The 26,342-nt window shown below is 41.8% G+C and overlaps 1 protein-coding gene across 1 annotated transcript; it reads right to left on the reverse strand.

Annotated features, from left to right (window-relative positions):
* Window positions 1-1,537: 1,537 nt before the first annotated feature.
* On the reverse strand, window positions 1,538-24,341 carry LOC122111267. Its single transcript, XM_042683986.1, has 14 exons — window positions 23,610-24,341; window positions 22,462-22,809; window positions 17,987-18,268; window positions 16,063-16,254; window positions 15,357-15,377; window positions 15,236-15,262; window positions 13,443-14,061; window positions 7,184-7,230; window positions 6,576-6,923; window positions 5,033-5,314; window positions 3,454-3,597; window positions 2,866-2,886; window positions 2,748-2,774; window positions 1,538-2,340 (listed from the first exon to the last, which is right to left on the reverse strand). Exons 1-14 carry the CDS (start codon window positions 23,689-23,691, stop codon window positions 1,667-1,669), a joined length of 3,114 nt encoding a protein of 1,037 aa, XP_042539920.1. The 5' UTR covers window positions 23,692-24,341; the 3' UTR covers window positions 1,538-1,666.
* Between the last annotated feature and the right edge of the window lie 2,001 nt (window positions 24,342-26,342).

The following is a 26,342-nucleotide window of genomic DNA, read 5'->3' on the forward strand; positions in this document are numbered from 1 at the left end:
AATGCAGAGGATAACAAACTTTTATAGCAAAAAGTCTCCATAAGAAAGGGCAAAAGGTTACACAATCTTGCTGCAAGGCTTCATTCTTGGGAGGTCACCAGCTGGTCGCCTGATAGGCACTTGTTTCCGGCTTATCTCTAAGAAATACAATGGGTTTCGATGTTTGTCACCAATTAACCATTACCTTATTTTTATAGAGGCCTTAACTGTCCCATAAGATCTTTCCTGTTCCTTCTTTAATAGTAAGGTCACGGGGGCCTAGATCTAGCAAGTCTCTTAGTAAATGAAAGAGAGTAACAGGAAATTCTTTCTCCTAAGTAGTTATCTCAGCAATTGCCATACATTCTTTCTGTTCTAGCCGAGCCTACAGCTTCTTGTAAATCTCTTACAAACAATTCCTTCTGCTGAAGTGACATCGTGAAACCCCCAATACTTTTGTATTTACTTATGACTTGTCTACTAGCCTCCATAAGAGGGGTTTCAGGGTAGCACTTAACTCTGGTGAGTTAGTCATATTTTTAAGACACTCATCAGATATTGGAGTCGTCAACACTCTTAAGAAAGAGCTTTAAATAAAGGAATGTTGAGCATGAGTAAGTACAATGAGCAGCAGAAACAGTAAAAGATTAATAGGCACTCTTATACAGTGAAGAAAAGAAAAACAGAAACACACCTTTCCCAGGGGTTTGCCAGCCTTTCCAGGAGTAGGCCTCTTTGAAGCCCTATTCTCCGAGGTAGACTTCGGTGAAGTCCCAATACTCAGAGATAGGTCTCTTTGAAGCCTCATTCTCAGGTCTGAAAGCTGGTTTCCCATGCTAAGCAGACTCCACTAGAGTAGGCATGGCAGTTGATGTCACTATAGGATGCTAAACCAGAAAGGAGAGCTAGAAATTTGTTGCATCAACCAAGTGAGGATGGGTTGACCCTCAAGCCAGGGAGAATAGGAGGGTGTAGAGGCAAGGCTGTGCAGACAATCTGTGGACTTTTGTTAAAAATTCTTTCCTCTTTCCCTTTCTGACTAGTCCTCCAGCCCTGCTCACTGTGTTCTTCTCTCTTCCCTATTCCCCACAGCTCAGTTCCAGATGTAGAAAAAAATCGATCATGTAGGATATGGCTTAGAAAATGTGATATATATATATGTGTGTGTGTGTGTGTGTGTGTGTGTGTGTGTGTGTGTGTATATATATACATACATATATACATACTAGAAAATTTCTAGAAACAGAACAGTGTACCTCATTTTTCTTTATCATAGTGTCCTTAAAGGGATTTTAGACTAAGCTCTTCCTTTTCCAGTACTTTTTGGGTTTTCTGCTTGCTTAAAACTTCTTTCTCTTCATACCTTTATTCCAGACACAGAGACCTTTCTGCCTCAACTCCATGTTGACCTAATCTCTGAGCTATTTGCGTCAAATCCTTCTCTGTGGGTTCTGGCCTTAAGGAATCAGAAAGAATCTTTTAGGTATCACCTCCTCTCCCTTCTCCCTCCCCCCCCTCCCAATTATTGGTACAGAAACAGATTAGCAGTAGCAACACACCTTCCTAAAATGAAGTAATCAAAACCCAACAGGAAGAAACAGGGACTATGTGAAGCTGTCAGCTGAAACCTTGGGGTGATGGAGGAGAGGAATTAGAGCAAAAGAAAACAGTTGAACAGGGATTTTTCTTAAGGTAGCCCTTGGTTGGATTGGGAAGGGATTAGTTTAGAATGGAGGGTGTCGGTATCTCCAGAGGCAGAATCCTCCCCCATAGGGGACAAAGGGATATCCTTAGAAAGGTCCTGGCTGTTAGCAACGACTATAACCCCCTCAGGCCTATCAACAACTGGACAGATGGTCAAGGGCTTTTCACCACAGGACCATAGGCAAAAGAATGGCCGGAGGGGGCCAGAGAAAGAAATGCTGGGGAAAGTATAGATATGAGATCCATCAGTCATGTTATAGAAAGAGATGTTTCCTGATTCATAGTCCAGGAAAATTCCAACACGGCGCGGCGATCCTGTTAATGGGAGAGGGGTACGCAGTGCTGTAAGGGCCCAGTATCTATTTCCATACAATTCCACAGCCCAGAACCCATTTTCAGGAGTCATGGGATCAGATCCTTTCTTTATCACATTCTCTCTACACACACCGATTGCCCAATCGGTCCTGTCTCCCACTTCCACCTCCCAGTAATGACTTCCCGAAGTGAAAGTCTCACGGCCTAACACACAGGGCCAGGAGTCAAATCTCTCTGGTTTGTCAGGCAGTTTCTGGCGTGAATCTTCCAGTCGAACAGATTTTGAGTCTTCATACAGAAAGAGGTGAGGATGGGCTGTGTCTGGATCTAGAGTCACATCAACTGGAAATGAGAGAGAGAGAGAGAGAGAGAGAGAGAGAGAATACATGAGCACCAGTAAATACTGAGGGATCTACTAGATTTTTCTCCATAAAAATGGAAGTGTAGGTGTCAGGGGAGAGCTGCCTTCCTGGCTTAAATTTCCATATTCCACCTAGGCTCCAAACTCATTAGCAGTAATTTAAGGGTTGAACATTACTAATGGGATGTTAACAGAAGGGACTTGTCTCCTATCCATCCTCCAAAGGTCTTCTGGGAGCTTCAAGCAAAATATTAACATATTTGTTATCACCTTGTCCCCTTCTTATCCAAGTGACTACAATGCTTTATTCTCATGTCCGTGCTTCATGGGACTTTGAATTACTGGGAGACAGGGCCTCCAAGGCCTTGAGAAGTTCAGAGCCACTAACCTGCATGCAATGTAGCCTTTTTCCATTCTGCAATGAAAGACAGAGATTGTCAGTGACCGGTTATAAAATACAAGAGAGAAAACTCTGTGAGTGAAATAATAACAAAGACAGAACTTACTGAGTTCTTCTAGTAGTTTCTCTGGAAAACAAACAATATTACTTTAGTGGCTTTTTACAATAAACACAAATGGTAAAGGAAACACATAAAAGAGGAACTGTTGATTCATGACTACCTGATTGTTGAAACATTACCAATAAATAAGGAATAGTATTTAGTCTTGGTTTTTTTTTTTTCCAAGAAATACTCAGGGAAGTTCCTTCTGACTTGGTATTAGCTCTTTAATAGTAAATCATTACTGGGAAACTAAGAGAGTCAAAGTAGTGAGTAAATATCAATTAGAACTGGCTTTCAGAGTTGGAAGCATGGCTTAGTTGATTTAGACTGGTAGCAAAGGAGAGAAAGTGTCAGGTACCAAGTTTGAGTCCTGGCTTAGGCCAAAAGAAAAAAAAAAGAACCAGTTTTGACCCTTATTACACCCTAGAGCTCTCTTCATTAAGCATCTGCCATTTCAGAAGACATAATTCCATTTGCACAATTCTAGAATCAAATATCTTCCAGTTAAAAGTCATCTTAAAGACCATGAATCCAAATGTCTTCTGAAGCACTCCTGACAAGTAACTAGTCCCTGTGGATTTCATGACTTACCTGTAGAACTGAATTTACTCGTCCTCTCTCTTTCCTTGTACAATCTCCAAATAAAAAATATAGAGCCAATGGTGAGAAGTCCTAAGACGATTAGCACAACAGCCACACACACTATCCAGGGAGTCAGTCTTGGGAAGAAGGGAGCTGAAACAAAATCCCAAAGAACACTGGTTGGGAAACTCTGAGTAAGTACAGCTTTTCTCCTAATGCTAAAAACAGATGGAAGAGATGACGGTGACCACTTCCAACCCAACCATGGCAAAATCATGCCTATAATACCACTGTAAGCTTTTCAGAAAAAATGGCCTTGGGAAATGCATAGAAGACAAAGAGAGGTATGAAGAGTCATTTGTGGTAGAACATGTGGAATAAAGGATATCATGAACTGAAACATGTTATAGAAATTCCTGTTTTCCTCAGGGTGAGATTTTATTTTTACTCTTTTAATTTTTTAAAATTAGTTATTCAAAGGAGTTACCATTCAACATGTCACCACTTTCATCATTCTCCCTTTCCCTTCAAACCTAACTTCTCCCCTCAATTTCCCCAGTTTTTTTAGGATATGCATTTCCCCCTTCCTTCCTCCCTTCATTTGTAAGAGGGTAGCTCCTCTCCTTAACCTCCTCCCAGAACATTTCAAGCACCAGCTTCCTGGTACTGATGTTGTTGGTCTGTGAGTTGGTGTTTCTAAGGAGCTATATTTGAATTCCCTGCATAAATCATACTATGGTTAATATATTTGTGTACATTTGCATATGACTCTGTATGGGTGTGTCTGTATCTTTATAAATTAGATCTACTTTCTGCATAGGAGAGAAAAACATGCATCCTTTGTCTCTCTGGGCTGACTTCATTTAATGTTTTTCAGGTCTTTCTAAACAATTTCTTCTTAACTAGCAATGCAGAATGGGAGCCGAGAGGATCCTGGAGATTAATAATGAAGAGGAAATATCACATGTGTGTGTAACAGAATAAGAAGCATTGACCATAAATAAAGAAAGGTTTCTGCGTATAGCAGAGGTAATTCCTAGGGAATGAGAGGATTTCTTTCCCTGAAGACTCTGGAAATCTATACTGAGACCTAGCATGGAATGAAAAGGGGATGAGCAGGTAAATAGAAATAGGTGGAAATAGTAAAACAAGAAAAATTTATCTCTAGAGCTCTGTCTTGTTGTCTCAGACACCTTTGAAATTTCTTTTTTTTTTTTGCATTCATGGGGCCTGAACTCTGGGCCTGGGCGCTGTCCCTCAGCTCTTCAGCTCAAGGCGAGCGCTTTACCACTGGATCCACAGCGCCACTTTTGGCTTTTTTTTTCTGTTTATGTGGTGCTGAGGAATCGAACCCAGGGCCTCATACTTGCAAGGCATGTACTCTACCACTGAGCTACACCTTCCCAGCCCCCACCTTTGAAATTTCTATATGTGTTCAGAATCCTTATTCTTCTTCAAGTCAGTGAACAAGCTCTTAGGTAGGAAGAGTGGACAACCCGGCTATGAGATCACACCTGAGTAAATGTCCCAGATCATATGTGGTCCTGAAACTGTGTCAACACAAGAATCCAACATTGGTTGCACTGACCTGGTATGGAAATTCTTGCTTCCTTCTCCTGTCCAAGAAGGAGATTCTGGATAGAGCAGGACACATTCTCTATGGAGTCACTTCCAATGATCACTGAAGCTACCACAGTGAATAGGCCTTCTTCATCAGGATTCTTGGACACTGACCTGGATAATAACGTCTCTCCTGTGGAAGTTCTCCACTGCACCTGGGGTTCTGGATACCACCCCACTGAGGTGCACTCTAGCTGCACTTGTCCACTGTCTTGAACTTCCATACTGATATGAGGATCGGAGCCTAGAGCTATAAAGAGAGGAGCTAGACTTAATCTTTCAGTGGATGAACTTTTAGGAGCCTCATAATCATAGAAGAAAAAGAGAGCAAGAGACAAAAATTAAAAAAGGAATGGGAATAGGAGGGATTCCTTTCAATATTTTATTATGCAGGGAAAAGAATTTTATATACATTATTATAGAGATATGACTTATTGTAATTTAACCTTTAAAATGAGAGGGGGTGGCAGAAGTCAGATGGGCAGACACGGGGCAAAAGCAGCAAGACCAGTTGCTTTGAGGTGTGTCAATGGTCTATCCTGGGAACGTCAGAGATGAGCAAAAGTTCTATGGTAGAAAGTATTATGAGATGGCTTTGAGGGGGAGAACTAGAATTGAGCTATTTAAGAGTATTCTTCAGGAGAAAGTTATTTTCTCTTAGATCATAACTGAGAATTAAATATTTTGTGTGTGCCAGTACTGAGACTTGAATTTGAGCTATGGGTGCTTAACTTCTCTCAAGGCTGTTCTAACACCTGAGCCACAACTCCACTTGTGGGTTTTTACTGGCTAATTGGAGATAAGAATTTCACAGATTTTCATGCTTAAGCTGGCTTTGAACCTCAATTCGCAGATCTCAGCCTCCTGAGTAGCTAGGATTACAGGCATGAGCCACCAAAGAAGCCCAGCCTGTTACTTTAAATTTCACAGTGGAAAACATGGCTCCGGAGATTTATTTGATGCTCATCACTAGTCAATGAGAATATCAGACTGCAATGCAATGTACACTTTCATCCAGAATGACAAGCATTTTCCTTGTGATTGCACCCAGAGTTTTCTTTTGAAGAAGGAAAAAAAACTCAAAGCAAAAAAAAAAAAAAAAGGCTTTTCCTGGATAGACCAGGAACATTAGCAAAGAACTATGCTCTATGTGACCTTAGGCACTCAGCCCTTAGAGTCATATCCACAAATAGCCTCAAGTATGTGAGATTCTCACCACGACTTTGCAAGATTGTGAAAAATAGACATGGCTTACCTAATTCTGGGAATTGCTCAATTATGATATAATTGTATAAAAACAAGGGGAAAGGGCAGAAGATAATTGAAATAAAGCTCTATGAAAAAGATATTTCACTTTGTGGGAACTCTTTCCCAGTTATCTCAACTGCAGACCTGCCAACCCTCTGCAACAGATTCGGAGATGAATCTGGTGGTTTCCATAGTAAGAGACCCATAGGCAGATAAATTCAGCATGGTAGTCAGGGAATGTGAGAATTCTTCAGTGCACTCACCAGCCACTTTCAGATGCACAATAGCCTCTTCATAGCTTTCATTCTCCCTGAAAAAGCATCGGTACTCCCCATCATCTGAGGCCCTGACACCATGTATCCTCACAGCAGCATGTCCAGTGGTGATGTTGTCCTTCACCAGGGTCACCCTCCCTTGGTACTCAGGCATCTGCTCCCTGACCTGCTCCTGCTGGTTTTGGTACAGAAACACTGCCGGTGACAACGTTTGTCTGAACCATCGTAGCTCCATGTGCTCTGCACTCACGTTTGGGGAGAGATGACAAGGCAGCTGGGTGTCTGTACCCACCACAGCAAGGATGGGTTCCTGGGGTCCAATCACATCAAAGGAAGCTGCCAAAACAAGCAGAGTGAGACCAGATGAGGGGATGGGAATTGAGGACCCGTTGAGACTAGGCCCCTATTAAGAGGTAGCATTCCTTGCACTATTTTTTTCTGTGGTAGTTTGAGGAAGTCCACCTAGACCCTATTGGAGGTCTCTAGAGACCAGTTTAATGTATTGGGATATTTCTGAGATAGACAGAGACAAAGACAGAGACAGAGACAGAGAGAGACAGAGGGACAGAGAGACAAAGAAAGCGGGGGAGACCTACCTGAATCCAGCTTGGGCAGCTGCAGGAGCATGAAGGTGAGCAGATACCTGGAGAGGCAGGAATGTGGAGAAACAGCCATGTCTCACCTTTCTGGGGCAGAAGGACACGGATGTTGGTCTGCCAGGAGCTTCAGCCTAGATGAATAGACAGGAAGTAAAGGTGGATTCTGCAGACCCAGTGTTCTGCATATTCAGCAACAGTTCTTGCTCACCAGGAGGGCTCTGGTAATTTGTATCTGAAGACCCTCTGTGCCTCCTCACCAGCAGTTTCCTATCCATGCTATCTATCAACTATCAGGGCCAGTTGTTCATCTTCCTGTAAGGTCAAGCATATACAAAACAGCAAATAGGGCCCTGTTGTACCAAAATAGACACCGTCTATTTTAGGAATTGTAAGGTACTATAGGTCTTAATGAGTTGTATGAAAATGAACAAATCTTGGAATCACAGCATTAAAGATTTTAAAAAGGGCCTGTTCATAATAGAACAATTCCTTATTTGTTTTTAGAAATGATATTAAAAGCCAGGAGCGGGTGTCTCTTGCCTGTAATCCTAGTTACTCAGGAGGCTGAGATCTGAGGATCATGGTTTGAAGTTAGTCCGGGGAAGAAAGTCTGTGAGACTCTTATCTCCAATTAAACACCAGAAAACTGGAAGTGGAGCTATGGCTCAAAGTAGGCAAATGCTAGCTTTGAGCAGAAAAGCTCAGGGACAGTGCCCAGAGTTCAAGATCCATAACCGACCTACCCTCGCCCCCCTAAAAGAAAAGTGGTAATAAAGAAAAATCAATGAAGGTTGAAATGGAAGCAAATAAAATTAGAAAAAAAAAAAGAGAGAGAAAATGATGCGAGGAGATGGAACAAGAGGAACTGTGGATTGTGAATAGAAGGCCCAGTACGAGTGAAAAATTGGAAAGAGGTAACTATACCTTCCTGCTGTTCACTTGCAGGGGGACTAATGATGATCTGAGAGAAGGCACAAGGAGTCACTGCCACCAAGTGAAAAAGCTGGTTCTGATCCCAGGGGCAAAAGTTAAAGGCCAGCAGAAAGAGGAAGGAGGAAGTGCTCTCTGGAAAGCTGCCTTAGGTGGCCTGGTATATTTACTTTGGGGGCAAAAGTTTCCCACAGAGATAGAGAACTATGGATTTGTAGTCTTCTGCTCAGACATCAGGATATACATCAATGAGCTCAACTAAATGAAAAGAATGGAGAAAAAAGAAAGATGGCCTCTGTCTTCCTTTTACTACTGCCCACCTTGCTAACTACTGGTGTGCCTGCTAATTACTTGGGGAAGGAGAAATGAATCAGCTAAACTTGTGGTCAACTTTCAATAGATTTTATTTCCCAAGGAAAAGTGGGAAACAATTATCATCATATCTTTTTTTTATCCTCATAATTAAAATGCTGTATTTTTTTCATTCTTATGTATCTTGAAACTTTAATTCCTTTGTAGGCAGAAACTCAGAATTCTGGAGAAATGAAGATCCAGTGGTCCACATACAATAGTGTGTGTGTGTGTGTGTGTGTGTGTGTGCATTCTGCAGTAACAGAAGGCTCATAAAAGGTTGTTTTTGGAGTAGTGGCAAGGCAGACAGATTTTCGAAGCCCTTTTATGAATTTCTTTGGGAAATCAGCAAAATCAAATTATCATTTAATTCAAATAATGTGGGAAGCAGTTACCATTGAATGTATGCTGGGAATGTGTATATAAAACATAGAGTGAGGGGGCTGGGAAGGTGGCTCAGTGATAGAGCGCTTGCCTTGCATGCCTGAGACCCTGCGTTTGATTCCTCAGCACGACATAAGCAAAAAGAAAAAAAGCCAGAAGTAGTGTTATGGCTCAAGTGACAGAGCTCTAGCCTTGAGCTAAATAGCTGAGGGACAGTGCCCAGGCCCAGAGTTCGGGCCCCACGACCGACCCAAAAAAAAAAAAAAAAAAAAAAAAAAAAAATAGAGTGAGGGCTGGGAAGGTGGCTCAGTGGTAGAGTATTTGCCTTGCATGCCTGAGGCCCTGGGTTCAATTCCTCAGCACCACCACATAAGCAAAAACAAAAAAAGCCGGAAGTGGCGCTGTGGCTCAAGTGGTAGAGTGCTAGCCTTGAGCTGAAGAGCTGAGGGACAGCACCCAGGCCCAGAGTTCAGGCCCCAAGACCGGACCCAAAAAAAAATAAAAAAATAAAAATGAAACATAGAGTGAAACAACTGTTTCTTTCTGAGAAAATTGATTACTGAAATAAAAAATCAATAAGTCATGAACTTTCTTTTTGTTTCAGGTTTTTTTTGGTTGTTGTTCTGAGCATTGAACAGGAAGTTCCTTTTGGCTTTAGATGTTAAGAGAGTTTCCTGTACTGGGAAACTGAAAGTCAGGGGCCAAGTTTAAGTGAATACTGGGAGGCTGGGAGTCAAGTCTGACTATGGTCAAACTGTTAGCCAAGCTCACCAGCTATCCAACCATATGAATTTACTGGTACTTTTTACAGCATGGATGTCTACAATATAAAGCAATTACACATTCTAAGGAGAATTCAAAGGTGAGCACATATCAGAAAGAAAATATTAGAGACTCTCATTGAGGCTCCATAATTACTTGTTATAGGAGTTAGGCTTATATTAGAAGAGTTGGGGAAAGTTCCATTAAAAAGAAAAAAGAGCTTGTTTCTGAATGTTGGGAAGTGGAGGATAAGTCTATGATTGGGCATTTTACTAGTGTTTGGAAGTGGGAGGAACAAAGTGAGCTAAAGTTATAAGTGGTAAAGAAGCAACAATCACATTGGTTAGCTGGGAGGAAGAGATGGTCGTTTGGTTTTGCAGTGTTGTCTGTGATGTTACATGGTTATGGAATGGTAGTATTTTACGTATTCCAATCACAATGTCAGAATAACCTTGCTTTTTAATTGGTGCATAAAATTGTTTAAATAGGAAACATATAACTTAGCTGTGAGTGCCTGGCCAGCCTCCGGCTCACCTGGCCTACTTTTGTTTTTTTCAGTCAGAGACTGTAATACCTTTCAGATCTATAGTTAGTTGATGGTGACTTTTTATTGCTTCTTTGTTGTTTTGCTTTATCTTGTTTTGAGACAGGGTTTCATAGCTCAGACTGGCCTGGAACTCACTATGTAGTCCAGGCTAGGATCAAACTTACAGTCCTACTGCTTATTTTCCTAGTGATGAGATTAAGAATGTACTACCATGCATGACTTCACCATACTTCTTCATAGGTGGAATATATGCACTTCCTTTTGCCTTGAGTTTTGGCCAGTGGCATGTGAGTAGAAATAGCAGTAGCAGTTCTAATTCAAAGGCCTTATGAGAGTCACTTTTCCTATACTTCTTCCTCTGCCATCACTGGGATAAGATAGGCTGGCTTGCTACATGATATGAAGGGGATGATATATCCACAGAGCAGGGGCACCATAGTTGATTCTGAAACTTGGAAAAACACTCTGATCTTAATTTAGATTAGCTAACTGTAGTTACCTTGCAGAAATGTGAGCTATGTGCATGCTTCCTTTTTTTGTTTTTAAAGCTACTAAGCTTAAAAGTAGCAACAAAAGCTAATTAATATGGATGAATAGGAATTTGAAAAAACTTTTTCTATTTTATCCAAAAATCCTCAGAGAAAAGATAATTAGCTTTTCTAGTCTTTAGTTTTATAGAACTTAATAGGAGTTAAACATCTGTCTCACAGGGCTGTTACGAGAACTCTGTAAGGCTAAAGAGAAACATTTTAAACTTTTTTTGAAATTAAGTTTTATTTATTTATTAATTTTAAAGTCACAAACACCTTTTAATCTTCACAATGATAGTTATCATTATCTTAATGGTGGCTCATGCCTGTAATCCTAGCTGCTCTGGAGGCTGATTTCTTAGGATCAAGGTTCAGGCAGAACCTCAATGAGACTCTTCTCTCCAATTAATCACCAGAAAACTAGAAGTGGTAGTAGAATGCTCCCCTTGAGCTGAAGAGCTCAGGGAAGTGCCCAAGCCCAGTCCTATTACTGACAAAAAAAAGTAAATAAATCATTAAAAATTATATAAATATATGTATGGCAATAGACTAAGTATGTACTGTTAAAATTTTATCTTCAATATGAAAGCTTTTAGAGGTGGAGCCTTTGGGAGGGATTAGATCCTAGAGGGTAAATACACAGTAAATGAAATGTGCTTTTATAAGAGAGATCTTAGAGAAACTCCTTTTCCCTTCTGTGAGGACACAGCCAAAACTATGAGCCAGAAAGTAGGCCCTCACTAGGCATTGAATTTGCTTGCACCCTGACTTGGGCTTTCCAACTTAAAGAACGCTAAGAAATTTCTCTTGTTTGTAAGCCATCCAGCCTATGGTATATTGCTATAGCAGCTTGAATGATCTGACTCTGGCATATCAATATAAACAATTCTGACCTCTTGTCTTTACAAATCAGTATGTTCCTGGTTTGCTCCAGAGTGTATCCATGTATAACTATCTAATAGCAATTTTGACTTATAATGTTTTCAGTCTCTCTTTAGAATTGGACTACTGAATTGTCTAAAATCAAAAATATTGTCTCAAGTTCTCAAAATATGAATTGAGGATTCCTGCAGGGGAGAATGTCTGACATAGTTTCAAGGAATTTGTAAATTTAATATGCTTTCATTACAATAATATTATTATTGCCTTTACTCTCATTCTTTCACTAGTACACATTATATACTTTTGTAGATCCTATAAATTCTTTTGTTTTTGTTTTTCCTATATGTTCTTTTATCCCAACAGCTTAAATGCAAAAAGATTTGAGAAACTAGCCATGTTATTAAACCAGGTATTAGATTTTCAAAAACAGATAATCCCACACTCCTCAATAAAATGTATTTTGCTTTTGATATAATATTTTATAAGACCTGCTACTTATATTAAACTATAGCTGGTTTATTATTATTTTCTTTTTTATTTTTATTTTTGTCAGTCATGGGGCTTGAACTCTGTGCCTGGGCGCTGTCCCTCAGCTCTTCAGCTCAAGGCTAGTGCCCTACCACTTGAGCCACAGCATCACTTCTGGCCTTTTCTGTTTATGTGGTGCTGAGGAATCAAACCCAGGGCCTCATGCATGAGAGGCAAGCACTCTACCACTGAGCCACCTTCCCAGCCCATTATTATTATTATTATTTTATTATTTGTCGGTCGTGGGGCCTGAACTAGGCCTGGCCTGGGCATTGTCTCTGAGCAATTCAGCTCAAGGCTAGCACTCTACCACTTCAGCCACAGCACCAATTCTGGTTTTTTGTTTTTTGCTTATGTGGTGCTGAGGAATCAAACCCAGGGCCTTGTGAATACAAGGCAAGCACTCTACCACTGAGCCACCTTCCCAGTCCCTGGTTTATTATTTTAATAGAAATAAATCTATTTTAAAAGATTTTCAGTTTCAATCTCAAATAACATGAATAACAGATATTAACTCAAACAAACGCCTTATGGATCGATTAATCATTTTTAAGTATCCAAAGGCATCCTGAGACCAAGAAGCTTGAAACTTCTACTGTCTCCCCTGACCCTCAGCCCTGTGGTAAACTTGGCATAATACTCACCTGCTCACTAGTCTTTAAATACCAAGCTTTTCTCAATGACTGAGTGCTGACTCGTTGTTTATTGCATTGATGCCTGTGACAGGCCAAATCCAGATGCATCATTGTTTATTCTTTTACATCTTAGGCCTAGGCCTGAATATGTGTGGTCTAAAAAATCTTTATGGTATGGTCTGGAAATTGGGGGGAGGGGGGGTGTTAAATGGAAATGGGCCATCAGCTCCTGTGACTCCTTAGTAGTCACAATGGGACTTAACTACAGGGTTGGTTTTCTTCCCAGCTTTCTAGTCCACTTCTACTTCTGACCTCCATTTATTGTTCTCCCTTCCTCTGTGATTCCCTCCTTCCTCTTACATCCTGTGGCATCTGATTATCCTCATCCCAAGTTCTCTAAGTCTGGAGTCTTGGCTTCAATCTTGCTCAAGGTTGCTTTATGCTGAAACAACAGATTTTCTGCCCTTCGCCCTCTTGCACTGTTCTTGCCTGAGAGAGGTGGAATAGTAGTTGTTTCTTAAGATTGGCCCCTGCTCCACAGTTACAAATAAATGAATGACTAAAGCCACAGCCTAGTGAGGGAGTGAACTGCTGGAGCCTGAAGTGAGTATGAAGGAAGCAGTATGTGTTCTGTGATCACAGGGAAGAAGGGCCCGTTTTCCACCAGGGCTCTGTGTAGTGGTAGCTGAGGGCCATGGCATCCCTACATGAGTCTGAGACCAAGAAATTGGTTCTGTGGGTGATGGTGGGTCCCTGCTCTGTGTAAAATGAGCCCCCCTTCAGGCACTGTGACCCCCTGAGCCCCTCTGAACGCTGGGCAGATGAAGAGTGGACTGTCATCAGAACCCAGCCTAAAAAAGGGTCTCAGAGGACCAGAAAAGTTTGAACGGGGACATGTGTAGATGTGTGACCTGTCCCGCATGTTGTAGAAGGAAACATCTCCAGCTTCATAGTCCAGGAAGATGGCCACACGGCGGAGGCGCTCTTTCAGAGGAAGAATCTTCTCAGGGGAGGACAGAGCCCGGTACTGGTTCCCAAACATCTCGAGGGTCCAAAAGCCATTCTGAGGAAGCAGCAAGGCCTCTCCTTTCCTCTCCACACTGTCTCTACAAACTCCAACAGCCCACACCATTACATTTTCAACCTCCACCTCCCAGTAATGTCTCCCGGATGAGAAGATCTCCTGGCCCAAGACACAAGGCCGACAATCAAACCTCTCTGGGTTATCAGGCAAGCTCTGCCGAGAAAGACCCCGTCTCACACTTCTCCAGTCCTCTGACAGAAAGAGCTCAGGATGAGCAGTATCTGGATCCAGAACCACATCAGCTGTGGAAGAAATCTTAAGGTTAGTTGCTGAGGTCTCAAGATCCCTGAAGACTGTATAAGCTTTTATCCCTGGAAAGGTCCAGAGAGTGGATGGGGGATTCTCTTATGTATTAGCTTTTTCTATGAAGACTACTCAACCTAGGCAGCTTCTAGGCTGGGAAACACTATGGTTGATATTCTGTCAGTGACAAGCACATTGCCTTCAGTAGAGGTGCACTGGAGCTCTAAGAAACCCAGAAACTGTAGCAAATGTATCATAATTAAAATTCCTACTTTCAGCATTGTCAGTTCCACCCCTTGTCTATTAATGATCTTTGGAACTCTCTTTAGTCAGAAACCATGCGACTTACTTAAACCATCAAAAAGATGTTCCGTCCCACTCTCCCCAATCTTAAATCATGATTTACTAACCAGCCAATAAGACTTTTCAGAAAACACAGACTCTTCCACATTCACATCTCCTCTTCCTCTCAAAAGTTATACACAGAATATCAGTGTGCTTATGAGAGCAGGAGGGCATTTCTGGACACATAATGGTGTACTCTTCAACTTTCTTGCTTTTTCTATTGCATTTTTTCCACTTTGGCATTTGACTGTGCAATGTAACCATCTCCTACATTATAAATTAGCTAAGATGGAATGTTCTTCTTCCCAACCAATCCAAGATTCAAGAGCATCAACTTCTTTAAAAGTTACTCTTGAGGCAGTCTTTTCTGGTAAGTATGGATCATTCTAAAGAAAGGATTGTGGAATGTGAAACATAGGACTGACGAAAATATATGGAAAATTCCCTGAGAGAAAAACTGGGGTCCATAGGCTGGGAAAGTGGCTCAGTGGTAGAGGGCTTGTCCCTCATGCATGAGGACCTTGGTTCGATTCCTCAGCACCATATAAGCAGAAAATGCCAGAAGTGGTTCTGTGGCCTAACTGGTAGAGTGCTAACCTTGAGCTGAAGAGTTGAGGGACAGCGCCAGGCCGAGTTTAGGCCCCATGACTGACCAAAAACAAAACAAGCTGGGGTCCAATTTTGGTGGACCATTGCTGACAAACCACCTGCAGCTTCTTGCTTCCTCACTGCAGCCAGCTTGGCCCCTTGTTCATGTCTTCTGAAGAGTCCTGTTGGCTGGTTAGAGAGGGAAGCACAAGACCCCAGGGGAATAGCAGAGGCACTCACCAGCAATTAAGAGAGTTCTTCTCCATCCTGCATTTGACAGAGAGGTGAATGTCAGGAGATAATGGCTAGCCAAGCAGAACACAAATAGTACAAGTAGTAATTCAGGAAAGGCTAAACTTACGCAGTTCCTCTTGAAGTTGTTCTGAGAAAAGAAACAAAAATAAAGTAATGGGTCTGTGTTCAATGATGTAGATGCAGAATTTTTCTTATTTAAATGATACCACTCCCACCCCAACCCCACTCCCCGCTACCCCCTAGCACACCTGGAAACTGTCAGAAACCAGAAAGGATATGTAATCAAGGCCCTGGATAGTATCAATACTTTTTTTTTTTTTTCCTATCCTGAGGCTTAAACTCAGGGCCTGGGTTCTGTTCCTGAGCCTCTGGGCTCAAGGCTAGAAATGAATCATAGCATTTGAATCATAGCACCACTTCTGGCTTTTTCTGAGTAGTTTATTGGAGATAAGAGTCTCATGGACTTTCCTGCCTGGGCTGGCTTTGAACACAATCCTCACATGGCAGCCTCCTGTAGGATTACAGGTGTGAGCCACCAGAGCCTGGCAGTATCAATAATTTTGTAGGCCTACTTTTGTTGAAAATTTTAATATTGTTGAAGCTGGGTAAATAAACATTTGCAAGTCAGAAGAAAGCACGATCATAGGGATAAGGATGTGTGAGGTTTGAGAGTTTCAAGCTTCTGTTGCTGCCTTTCTTCCCTATTCTTCAATCTTCTATCTAGCAGAACAGCATCCTTTCTATGACAATAAATTGTCTTTCCACCTTTTTACTTTTTATTTGATTCTTTCTCTTCTTACACACACCCTTACCCAGTTCCTTATGTGCAATTTCTTTTTCTTCATATTCAACCTCTTTTTCTGCTGACAGACTTTCCTTTCTGCTGTGTAGTTTCTTGATGAAACAGATGCTTCCAGATATTAGGAGGATCAGAACAGGCAAGATGACAGTCAGGACCACCATCCAGGAAGATAGGCTGGGCATGAAGGATTCTGAAAGTGGAGCTGGAAAGTACCATTTAGTGGGAAACAGGACACCAGGAGCAAGGATGTGCTTCAGGAGTATATCTAAAGAGCTCCCGCAGGTCCCCTTTCTCTAGGAGGAGAAAGATGGCAGCTCTGTGCTGGCAGACCCCATAACAAGTATGGAGGCTAGAGTTCAAGAGACAGAAAAGCAGACCACCTGAGATCACCATGGAAAGAATTCCATTGAATAAAGCTAACCAGCTATGTTTAATCACCACAGCCACCACCCTGGATATAAGCCACTCACTCATCTTTGCCTAGAATGTTTCATTCCCTTCATCTTTATCCCACCCTTCCTTTGTGCAGTCTGTTCTGCCCTTGTCGTGTCAGTTGATTCTCAATAGAGGAGCCTGAGATCATGTTCATTCTTTGCTAAACCCCCACCCCCCAATGTTTTCTTAACTTATCAGACTAAATGCCAAAGTCTGTGGCCTATATGGCTATATATAATGTGGCCTCTGTGAATTCATCTCCTCCCATTGCTTGTATTCACTCAGCTCCAGCCACATAGCTGGGCTGAAACTCCTAGGCACACTCATACCTTAGTCCTTGGCATGTATTTTTCCTATTACCTATGGTGCTTAAATCTTTAAATATCTGTTTGGCTCATTCTCTTATTTGTTTAGTTCCCTTATTTCTCTTTACAGACCTTTCTGACCATCATGGGGCTTGAAGTCTGGGGGGCAGGGGCTCTGTCCCTCAGTTCTTCAGCTTAAGGTTAATGTTCTACCACTTGAACCACAGCACCACTTCTAGTTTTCTGGTGGTTTATTGGAGATAGGAGTCTCACCGACTTTCCTGCCCAGGCTGGCTTTGAACCACGATCCTCAGATCTCAGCCTCACAGGCATGACCAGTGCCCAGCCATCCTGTTAATAATGTAAACATTCTACATTCCTGTTACTTCCTGGATCCTCCTTGTTTAATTTTTCCCACAGTGTTCATAACAATCTTATAGAACATTCAGTTTATTTGGCTACTTGTTTTCAATCATCATTGAATTTATTGCTCTCTAAGAATGTAAACTCCATGAGATCATGCATCTTCATGTGTTATGTTCAGTGATTTAACCTTGGACTCTAGACTAGTGTCTTTAACATGGAAGATACTTTTGAGTATTTGTTGAAGAATCTATGGAAGACAGAGAATTTCCCTAGAGGTGTCCCTTGGGAAATCCCCTGGCCCTAAAAGGAGATCTTCAACAGGAGAGTTCCACAGGGTATAGAGTCATTTTTCCATACCTCTGTCCATGGTTTATAATTGTTCTTTTGGGGTTTCTTTTGCAGGGGTAGTTTTTCTTTCTTATAAGAAATATCTTGTTATGTATCCTAGTCTGTTCTGGAGCTTGTTATGTGGCATAGGCTGCCCTCAAATCTATAATCCTTCTGCCTTCACTTCCCAAGTGTTAGAAATATAGGCATATACCATCATACCTGGCATATGGTTGCTCTTAATGTTTAAACTTTGCTGCAGCACTGGGTGGGAAAAACAGATATACCCTAAGTGAAGAAGCTTCTACATATGTATTTTGAGATGACTTGATTTCTTCTTGTGCCAAAGAAAAGGCCTCAGCTTAGCTTTAGCTTTCTGCTCTTAAGGGTTCAGCTTCCACTAACACTCTTCTCTCACTCAGGTCCTATTCACTACCACTTCAATGTGTCTGCTGAGAACCCTACCTTCAAATGTGAGTCTTCACAGGGCAGAAAACTGACCTGGAATGAAAATCACACTTCTCATCTCCTGTCTAAGCAGAGTGTTGTTGATGGAGCATGTCATATTCCTCACAGAACAGTCTCTGATGATCACAGTCATGGTGACCATGAAGAGACCATCACTGTCAGCAGCATAAGACTCCTCCAAGGAAGGTATGACCTCATCATATGGGTCTCTCCATACCGCATGGGGTTCTGGGTACCACCCTCCAGATGTGCACTCCAGCAGGATGCCTCCATCTTCATGGCCATTCATTTCAATGAGAGGCTTAGAGCCCATGCCTACAAGGGAGAGGAGGGCTCAGTTAAAAATGCAGTGGTTGAGCTGATGATATAGCTCAGTGTACATGCTCAGTACCATGCCTGGTATGTACAAAGCCCTGGATTCAATCCCCAAAACTACAAAACAGGCAGTGCTGTTTTAGTCATTATGTCTTAGAGGATCAGCTCTTTATAGTAGAAGCCAAGGCAAAAGGTATAGTGCAATTGAGCACTGGATACTGAATATGCAAATTCCGTGCATTGCTGTAGTATGCCATCTGTGAAAAAAGGAAGACAAAAAGGGATAGAGGGAGGAAGAAACAGGAAAAGAGAAAAAAGAAGAAAGAAGGAAGCTTGATGTTGGAGAAGACCAATATATCAAATAAAATGAGAGCTCTGAGAGCACAGGATTACATCATAATCTTTTCCTTGTACTCCACATTCAGGCACCATCACAGCATTGTGGTTCTGTGATGTCTGCTGTAAATGCTAGTTGATTTATTCTTCCAGAGAGTTTAATTTTTCACTCCAATCTAAAACAGATAGGCGGGGCTGGGAAGGTGGCTCAGTGGTAGAGCACTTGCCTTGCATGCATGAGGTACTGGGTTTGATTCCTCAACACCACATAAGCAAAAAGAAAAAAGCCGGAAGTGGCGCTGTGGCTCAAGTGGTAGAGCGCTAGCCTTGAGCTGAAGAGCTGAGGGACAGCGCCCAGGCCCAGAGTTCAGGCCCCAGGATTAGGGATTCATTTTCTGTTCCTTATCAGGAACCTTAGCCTCTTGAAATTCTAGAATAATATAACAAGGATGGAAACTTGCCAGGCTTCCATAATCTTAATATCTCAAGATACTGTCTTCTCTTCAAGCTCAGGACTTCACACCACAGTTTCTTTCTTACTGGCCAAGTAAAGAAAAGCTCCCAGCCGGGCGCTGGTGGCTCACACTTGTAATCCTAGCTACTCAGGAGGCTGAGATATGAGGATTGCAGTTCAAAGCCACCCCAGGCAGGAAAGACTGTGAGACTCTCCAATAAACCACTCAGAAAACAGGAAGTGGTACTGTGGCTCAAGTGCTAGAGTGCTAGCCTTGAGCTGGAGAGCACAAGGACAGCGCCCAGGCCCTGAGTTCAAGCCCCATGACTGACAAAACAAACAAACAAAAGAAAAGCTCCCAGTTATCTACTAACTATAGAAGCTGATATTTTTTTTTTTTTGTCCTTTAACAAAGCAGTTTATGAATACAATGCATTTTGATCCATATCACCCCTTTCAACATTCTCACCCATCCATTCCCTTCCCACCCCTTCCCTCACTCATCTTTCTTGTGTAAGATATACATGGAATTCTTGACTGCATTCTCCTCCTCTTCATCTACCTTTTCCCTAGACCTCACACTATCCCCTTTCAAGTACCCCTTTCCTGGTGTTTTGTTTTGTTGAACTTTGACTTTGAGAAGCTGATATTTTTAGGAGAGTGAGTAAAGAGATCCTGTAAAGCTGGTCTTTGTCCCAATTCAGAGATGTTTACCTCTGAGAAGTTCAACTAATTAGGTAGTTTTGTATAAGCCTCCCCTGTTAGGAAGATCTGAATGCATTATAGCTACAATAACAATATCATTCCCCAGCATATGTCATCAGAAGACTATCCTAAAAAAAATACTGTGGATCTAAACTCTTCCTCATCATATTATATGTTTAAAAGAGTCTTCAATTAAGGCTTCCTGACTGGATGTGAGGACACTGCAGACACGTTCCTGGGAGATTTCTGTCCCTTTGGTCATATGCCCAATGATCATACAATTTTTTTTAATTCATAAAATCGCAACAATATCACCTTGAGTCAACCCCAAACCCATAGAACTCAACTCATTCCTCTTTCCTTTCAACTGCCTGCTCATATCCAAATGGACTGTGGCAAATTATATTGGGAATTGGTAATTCTTTGTATCTTGGTAGAATGTATTATAAAACATTTGTTCCCGGTTTCTCTGCACCCATAACAGTGATAAATAGGTAGCTGGCTTAGAAGACAGGGCAGATTGTGAGAAAAAAATGGTATTGTTCTAAGAAGCAAAACATTAATGTTCCTCTTACCTAATAGCCAAACCTGTGCTGTGCAATGAAAGAAGGTATGGTCTGAATGCTGAAAAATGTGCTATTAGGAAGGCTTGAGAGGCAAAATACTTACACAAAGGAGGGGCCATGGAATCAGGAAAATTCAGATTTAAATCTTTGCTCTACTTCTTGCTAATGTGGATTATCCATGTTGATATATTTCCTTATCTAAAATTGTTGGGAGAAGTTAATGAGGTACTGCACAGATTGCATTTAGTGGACAGGGATTGCCCAATAAATGGTAGCTATTATAATAAGAGTATGATTTTTATCACTTTCATCACTACCATATATCTTTTTTTTTTTTTTTGGGTCTGGTCATGGGGCCTGAACTCTGGGCCTGGGCACTGTCCCTCAGCTCTTCAGCTCAAGGCTAGCGTTCTACCACTTGAACCACAGCACTACTTCCGGCTTTTTTCTTATGTGGTGCTGAGGAATCAAACCCAGGGCCTCTGGCATGCAAGGCAAGCGCTCTACCACTGAGCCATCTTCCCAGCCCCACTACCATATATCTTTACCACCTCACACTCCATAACATTTTAGTCTACACACCAGTGAAGTGTCCTGTTTGCCCCATGATCCACACTTCTTTACCTTAAACCTTAAACCTTACCTGATTTTGACTCAATCCCTTTGGGTGACATTTTCTATTACATGGCAGTTGACTCTACTACTTATCAATGAAGTAACCTCTATGAACCTTATAGCTTCAACTGTAAAAGTAAAATGAAATTGCTTTCTTTATGTGGTTGTTAACATGATCAACTAAAATAATCTGTGTGAAGGGATTAGTACAGGGCCTGATCTGTCTGATCATACAAATTTTTATTATACAGTAGTTCCTCTATTAAGCCTACTCAATAAATTCTACTAAAGACAGGAAATTAAAGCACTTACTTCAATGGACTCCAATGCCAAAATGCCACCATCAATTCTTCTATGTCTTAAAGGCTCTTCCAGTGTCCAAAAGTTTCTTTTAAACTAGATTATACTAGCTTTGGGGAATGAGGTTCCTCAAATTCATTATTAATACACTCTAGAAATCTTGGCTTTGGGGCTGGGAATGTGGCTTAGTGGTAGAATGCTTGCCTAGCATGCACGAAACCTTGAGTTCAATTCCTAAGTACCAAATAAATAGAAAAAGCCAGAAGTGGCACTGTGGCTCAAGTGGTAGAGTACTAGCCTTGAGCAAAAGAAGCTTAGGGACAGTGCCCAGGCCCTGAGTTCAAGGCCCAGGACTGGCAAAAAAAGAAAAAAGAAAAGAAATTCTGGCTTTATTGTCATTTCTATTCTAAAGCCCATCAAATTTCTCCTGGAGCCTGGTGCTGGGCGCTGGTGGCTCACGTCTATAATCCTAGCTACTTAGGAGGCTGAGATTTGAGGATTGTGGTTCAAAGCTAGCCTAGGCAGAAAAGGCTGTGAGACTTTTACTTTTATCTCCAAGAAACCACTCAAAAAACCAGAAGTGGTGCTGTAGTTCCAGTGGTAGAACACTAGTCTTGAGCTGAAGAGCTGAAGGACAGCACCCAGGCTCAGATTTCAAACCCCATGACTGACCAAAAAAAAAAAATTTCTCCTGGCAGAATCTCAGTCGGTGTCTCTGTGAATCTACCAAACTGAGTACATAATTTTGCCTCTTAATCATGCTTTATTAAATTATCTATGTACATGTTCTACAATCAGTATTTGGGGAAAAGGGGGAAAAAGGCAAGATTAATCTTGCTCAATAAATTATATGTATTTATGTTGTAGTTCATTAGACAGACCTGTTATCAGTTGTCCCAGTGTAATTAATGACAATGCTGTCTGCACTTTCAAAAGTAACCAGTTTCAATGATAAAGCAAAAGTAAGCATTATCTTCAGGGATTAACTGTACTCCTTTACTCAAGGTCACAACTAAGTTTTGTGTGTGCTTCTCAAGAACCAATGTCTACAGCTTAACAGAACAAACCCACTTAAAGGTTACCCTCTCTATGTAAAGGATTGTAGAAATAAACACACAAGTAAATCTGCTGCTATACAATAGGCCTGCAGTTAGGAGAAACACTTTCCCCAAAAGTCATGCTGGAGAAAAGCAATAGAGCAATTTGAAGTGACTTACTGGTCACCACAAGGCGCATGACAGCCTCATCATAGGACCAGCCTTCTTGGAAGTAACAGTGATAGATGCCATTGTCATGGGCTGTGACACTGTGAATAATCAATGCCACGCTTCCCTTGTTGATGTCTTTGCTTACAAAGGTGGTTCTTCCTTGATATTCCTCCATCTGTTCCTCTGTTCTCTCTTGCCTGCCCTTATACACCAGCACGGCAGAGGAGAACTGAGACCGAAACCACCGTACCTCCATGTCCTCAGCATTTTTCTCAGGTGACAGGTGGCAGTGTAATGTGGTGTTTTCTCCCACCATAGTCTGGATGGGATCAGTTGGCCCCACAACAGAAAACTGGCCTGTTCAACAAAGACAGAAAATTAGCACCACTTCTGGTTTTCTGGTGGTAGTTAATTAGAGATAAGAGTTTTACGGACCTGAATTTGAATTGTGATCTTCAGATCGCCTCCTGAGTAGCTAGGATTACAGGCATGAGCCACTGGAACCCAGCAATCCCTTAACTTTTTTGCTCAAGGATGGTGCTCTATAGCTTTACTTAATTGACAGCTCTACTTCTGCCTTTTTGGTGGTTAATTGGATATAAGAGTCTCATGAACTTTCTTGTCTGTACTGGCTTCAAACCTCAATCCTCAGATCTCAGCCTCTTGAGTAGCAAAGATTACAGTCATGAGCCAGCACCTGGAACTTCTAACATTTATAAGGAACTTATTTTTAATTAAAGACTTGATGTAGCCTTTATCACTGCAAACTGGAATTTTATTACTGGCGTGAGCCACTTGGGCCAGGTGTAAAAAGTTAGAATTTAAAATATTAAATATTTTCTTAGTAATATTTTGCATTAAGTAGTACTTCAATAATAATATTTAGTTATTGGCAAGTAAACAAACTATTAAACATTGTTTCATCTGCTTCTTATTTTCTGAAACGTTGCTGCTTTAAAATTTACAGCTCTGTGTGCAGCTCTCTTTCGTGGGTCTCGATACTTTTCTGCTGAACCACACTAGTCTAAATCCAGAATTCAGAATTCAAGGATGAGTCTACACAGTTTGCAGTCCTCCCTCGGGCTCTTGTTCACAGACTTAAGTTTTGAGGCTGCTTTTTGAGAAGTTGATTAGGAGCAAGCGGTATACAAACCTACCTGAGACCAGTGCACACAGGCTGAGGAAGGGGGAGAGAAGAGAGGCCGCCAGGCTGAGGTGCAGTGAAGCAACTGACTCCATACGTCTCCAGGATGGGATTCACCTAGGCCAGGCAGGGACCCAACGCCTAAGGTTACATAGGAGGAGAAATCGGCCAAGTCGTTTTCATCTAGGGCAGACTTTCATCCTAACTCCTGTCTTGGGCAGATCCCTTCATTTTGTGGTTCCGGTATACCCTGATAGATAGGTTCATTTTACATTCCATGAAACAAAAGAACAAAAACATCAGGCAGACAGTTTTCTCCCCTGTTCGGCTCGTTTTTCTTTCCAGAGTCCGGTTTCTTCGGTTGTCACTTGATATTCTTCCACACCTTCCTTCCCTTTTCCCCGTGAGCCTGGCCGATCGACTCCTGGTAAAGCAGGGGCGGCTGTGCCTCCCCACCGTGGGCTTCGCCTGGCCAGGGACCCGGCCCTTCCTCCAGAGAAGATTCCGTTCTACGGCTCACCACCCCGGATCCACCGGGCGATTCCCTTCCCTTCCTTCCCTTCCGGAATTAACCTCTCGGCTTTCGTTTCTTCTCTCTCCCACAAAGGACAATTTTACCATCATTGCTCTTTTCTCCAACAAGTTCATGGTCACAATTTCCACCTGAGAACAAGCCGCTCGAAAAGAACTTTTCTTCGCCTTGCATTATTTACAGGATACGAGGATACCGGACGCCAGTCCTCGGATCCGGTCCATTCGCTTTCCTAACCCCAAATTTCCAATGAGTGCTCTAGAGCTCACGATTGGTCCGCTGTGGCTCGGTAGCCAATGGCATTCCTCGGCTTTTCTATCATCAGTTACTAGGGAGAATACCTAGAAAAACTGAAAGGGGCGGGGGGGGGGGGCGGGGAGGGGGGGAATACCAAACGGCAAATAGCCTTTTGAGAGTATCTTTTATTTCCTTTTTGCGTGTTCAGAACAAGGTAATACTTTTCTTTGTTGTTGTTAAAGCTGAGATTTCAAGCTAATTGTGGCTGCTGACCATTATATGTGGGTTCTGTGTGGAAGTATCTCATGGTTAGGACTGGAAGGGCAAGGATATTATGTGAACAAGAGTCACCCTCTTTCCATAGTAAGAAGAATCTTATTCAAGTTATTAGCCTTTGAGATGGTGCAGTGAAAGAGATTTCAGAAACAAGAAATAGGGAGGAGGCTGCTGTATCTGTTAGGATGGCCTTGTCTTTCATGTAAAAACTATTGGGGCCTGTCGTCAGTGATCCACACCTGTAAGCCTCTCAGGAGGCTGAGATCTGGAGCTTGGAGTTCAGAGTTGCTATCATGTGGTATATGATGTAAAATTAAGTCCCAGAATAGCAGGATGCCCTGGAAAGTAACTTCTCTACGAGCTTCATTTAGTACCTTGCAAGGTTTTCTATGACTCAAAATAAAATGAAGTTTTCATGTGGAACTGAAATGTTTTGACTTTGGTCCTATTTACATCGTATTTCCTACTGTTGTTCCAGGTATTAAAGATGACCACTGCTAGCTGGGAGCCAGAAGTTCATGCCTGTAATCCTAGCTACTCAGGAGGCTGAGATTTGAGTGAGGATTGTGGTTGGAAGCCAGTGGGGAGAAGAAAGTCCGTAAGACTCTTATCTCCAGTAAACTACTCAGAAAAGCCAGAGGTGGCACTGTGACTCAAGCAGTAGAACACTATCCTTGAGCAAAAGTAGCTCAGAGAGTGCCCAGGCCTACTCAAGCCCCAGGACTGGCAAAAAAAAAAAAAAAAAACAGCATCTATCTTTAATTTCTCCATGATACTAAGATGGTCATTTTAAGTAAAAGAAGATCAGATAGACATTCCTTTCTATATTTCTTATCTTTGTCATCTTTGTATCCATATTTCTTGCCTCTGCTTTTTGTTTTTCAGTTTCCAGCTGGGATGACAATTCCTGACAAGACTCTGTGGTATTGGACTGTTATTCCTTGGCCCTCTGTACCACTCAGCTCTGGAACAACATGCACTAGCCCTTTTTCCCAGACCCCCAGAAGATACAGAAAGAAAATACTGCGTATCTGATTGTAAAAGTCAAAAGAACTGAGACTCCATGTTGACTAGGATGGAGCTTAAGAGTAGTTGAAGCTGGGCGCCAGTGGCTCAAGCCTGTAATGCTAGCTACTCAGGAGGTTGAGATCTGAGGATCATGGTTCAAAGCCAGCCGGGCAGAAAAGTCCATAAGACTCTGATCTCCAATAAACTACTAGAAAATCGGAAGTGGCTCAAGAGGTAGAATGCTCGCCTTGAGCTGAAGAGCACAAGGACAGCGCCCAGGCCCAGAGTTCAAGTCCCATGACTGACCAAAAAAAAAAAAAAAGAGTAGTTGAACTTAAAGATATGTCTATCTAATTTTTTATTATTATAAAGGTGATATACAGAGGTGGTACAGTTACATAAGTCAGACCAAGAGTACACTCCCCCACTCTCTCCCAGTTTTTCCCTCCCATCCCCATCCACAAGTTGTATAGTTTATTTTCAACATAGTGTCTAGTGAGTACCACTGCTGCATTTGTTTACCCTTTGTCCCTCTGTTTCTGTGCCTCCTCTTACATTCCTGGACATAAACAAGACAAAAAGAAAAAAAAAAACCAAAGAAAAAACACTTTTGTTTCCATTTCCTAGAGGCCATTTTGATAAATTTCATTTAGTATGATCAGATGCACATAGTTCCTTTTTTTTTCAGTAGAA

This window comes from Dipodomys spectabilis, unplaced genomic scaffold, assembly GCF_019054845.1.
Source record: "Dipodomys spectabilis isolate Male_0828 unplaced genomic scaffold, ASM1905484v1 ptg000085l, whole genome shotgun sequence".
Lineage (NCBI taxonomy): Eukaryota > Metazoa > Chordata > Mammalia > Rodentia > Heteromyidae > Dipodomys > Dipodomys spectabilis.

Bases quoted from the DNA above. Each gene is read 5' to 3' on its own strand.
- LOC122111267 (XM_042683986.1), bottom strand. From the start codon at position 23,691: ATGGAGTCAGTTGCTTCACTGCACCTCAGCCTGGCGGCCTCTCTTCTC. The intron at 16,255-17,986 runs GTCAGTTTTCTG...GGTACTTTCCAG, and splicing joins AAGTGTGATTTTCATTCCAG to CTCCACTTTCAGAATCCTTC. The intron at 15,263-15,356 runs GTAAGTTTAGCC...TGTCAAATGCAG, and splicing joins ACAACTTCAAGAGGAACTGC to GATGGAGAAGAACTCTCTTA.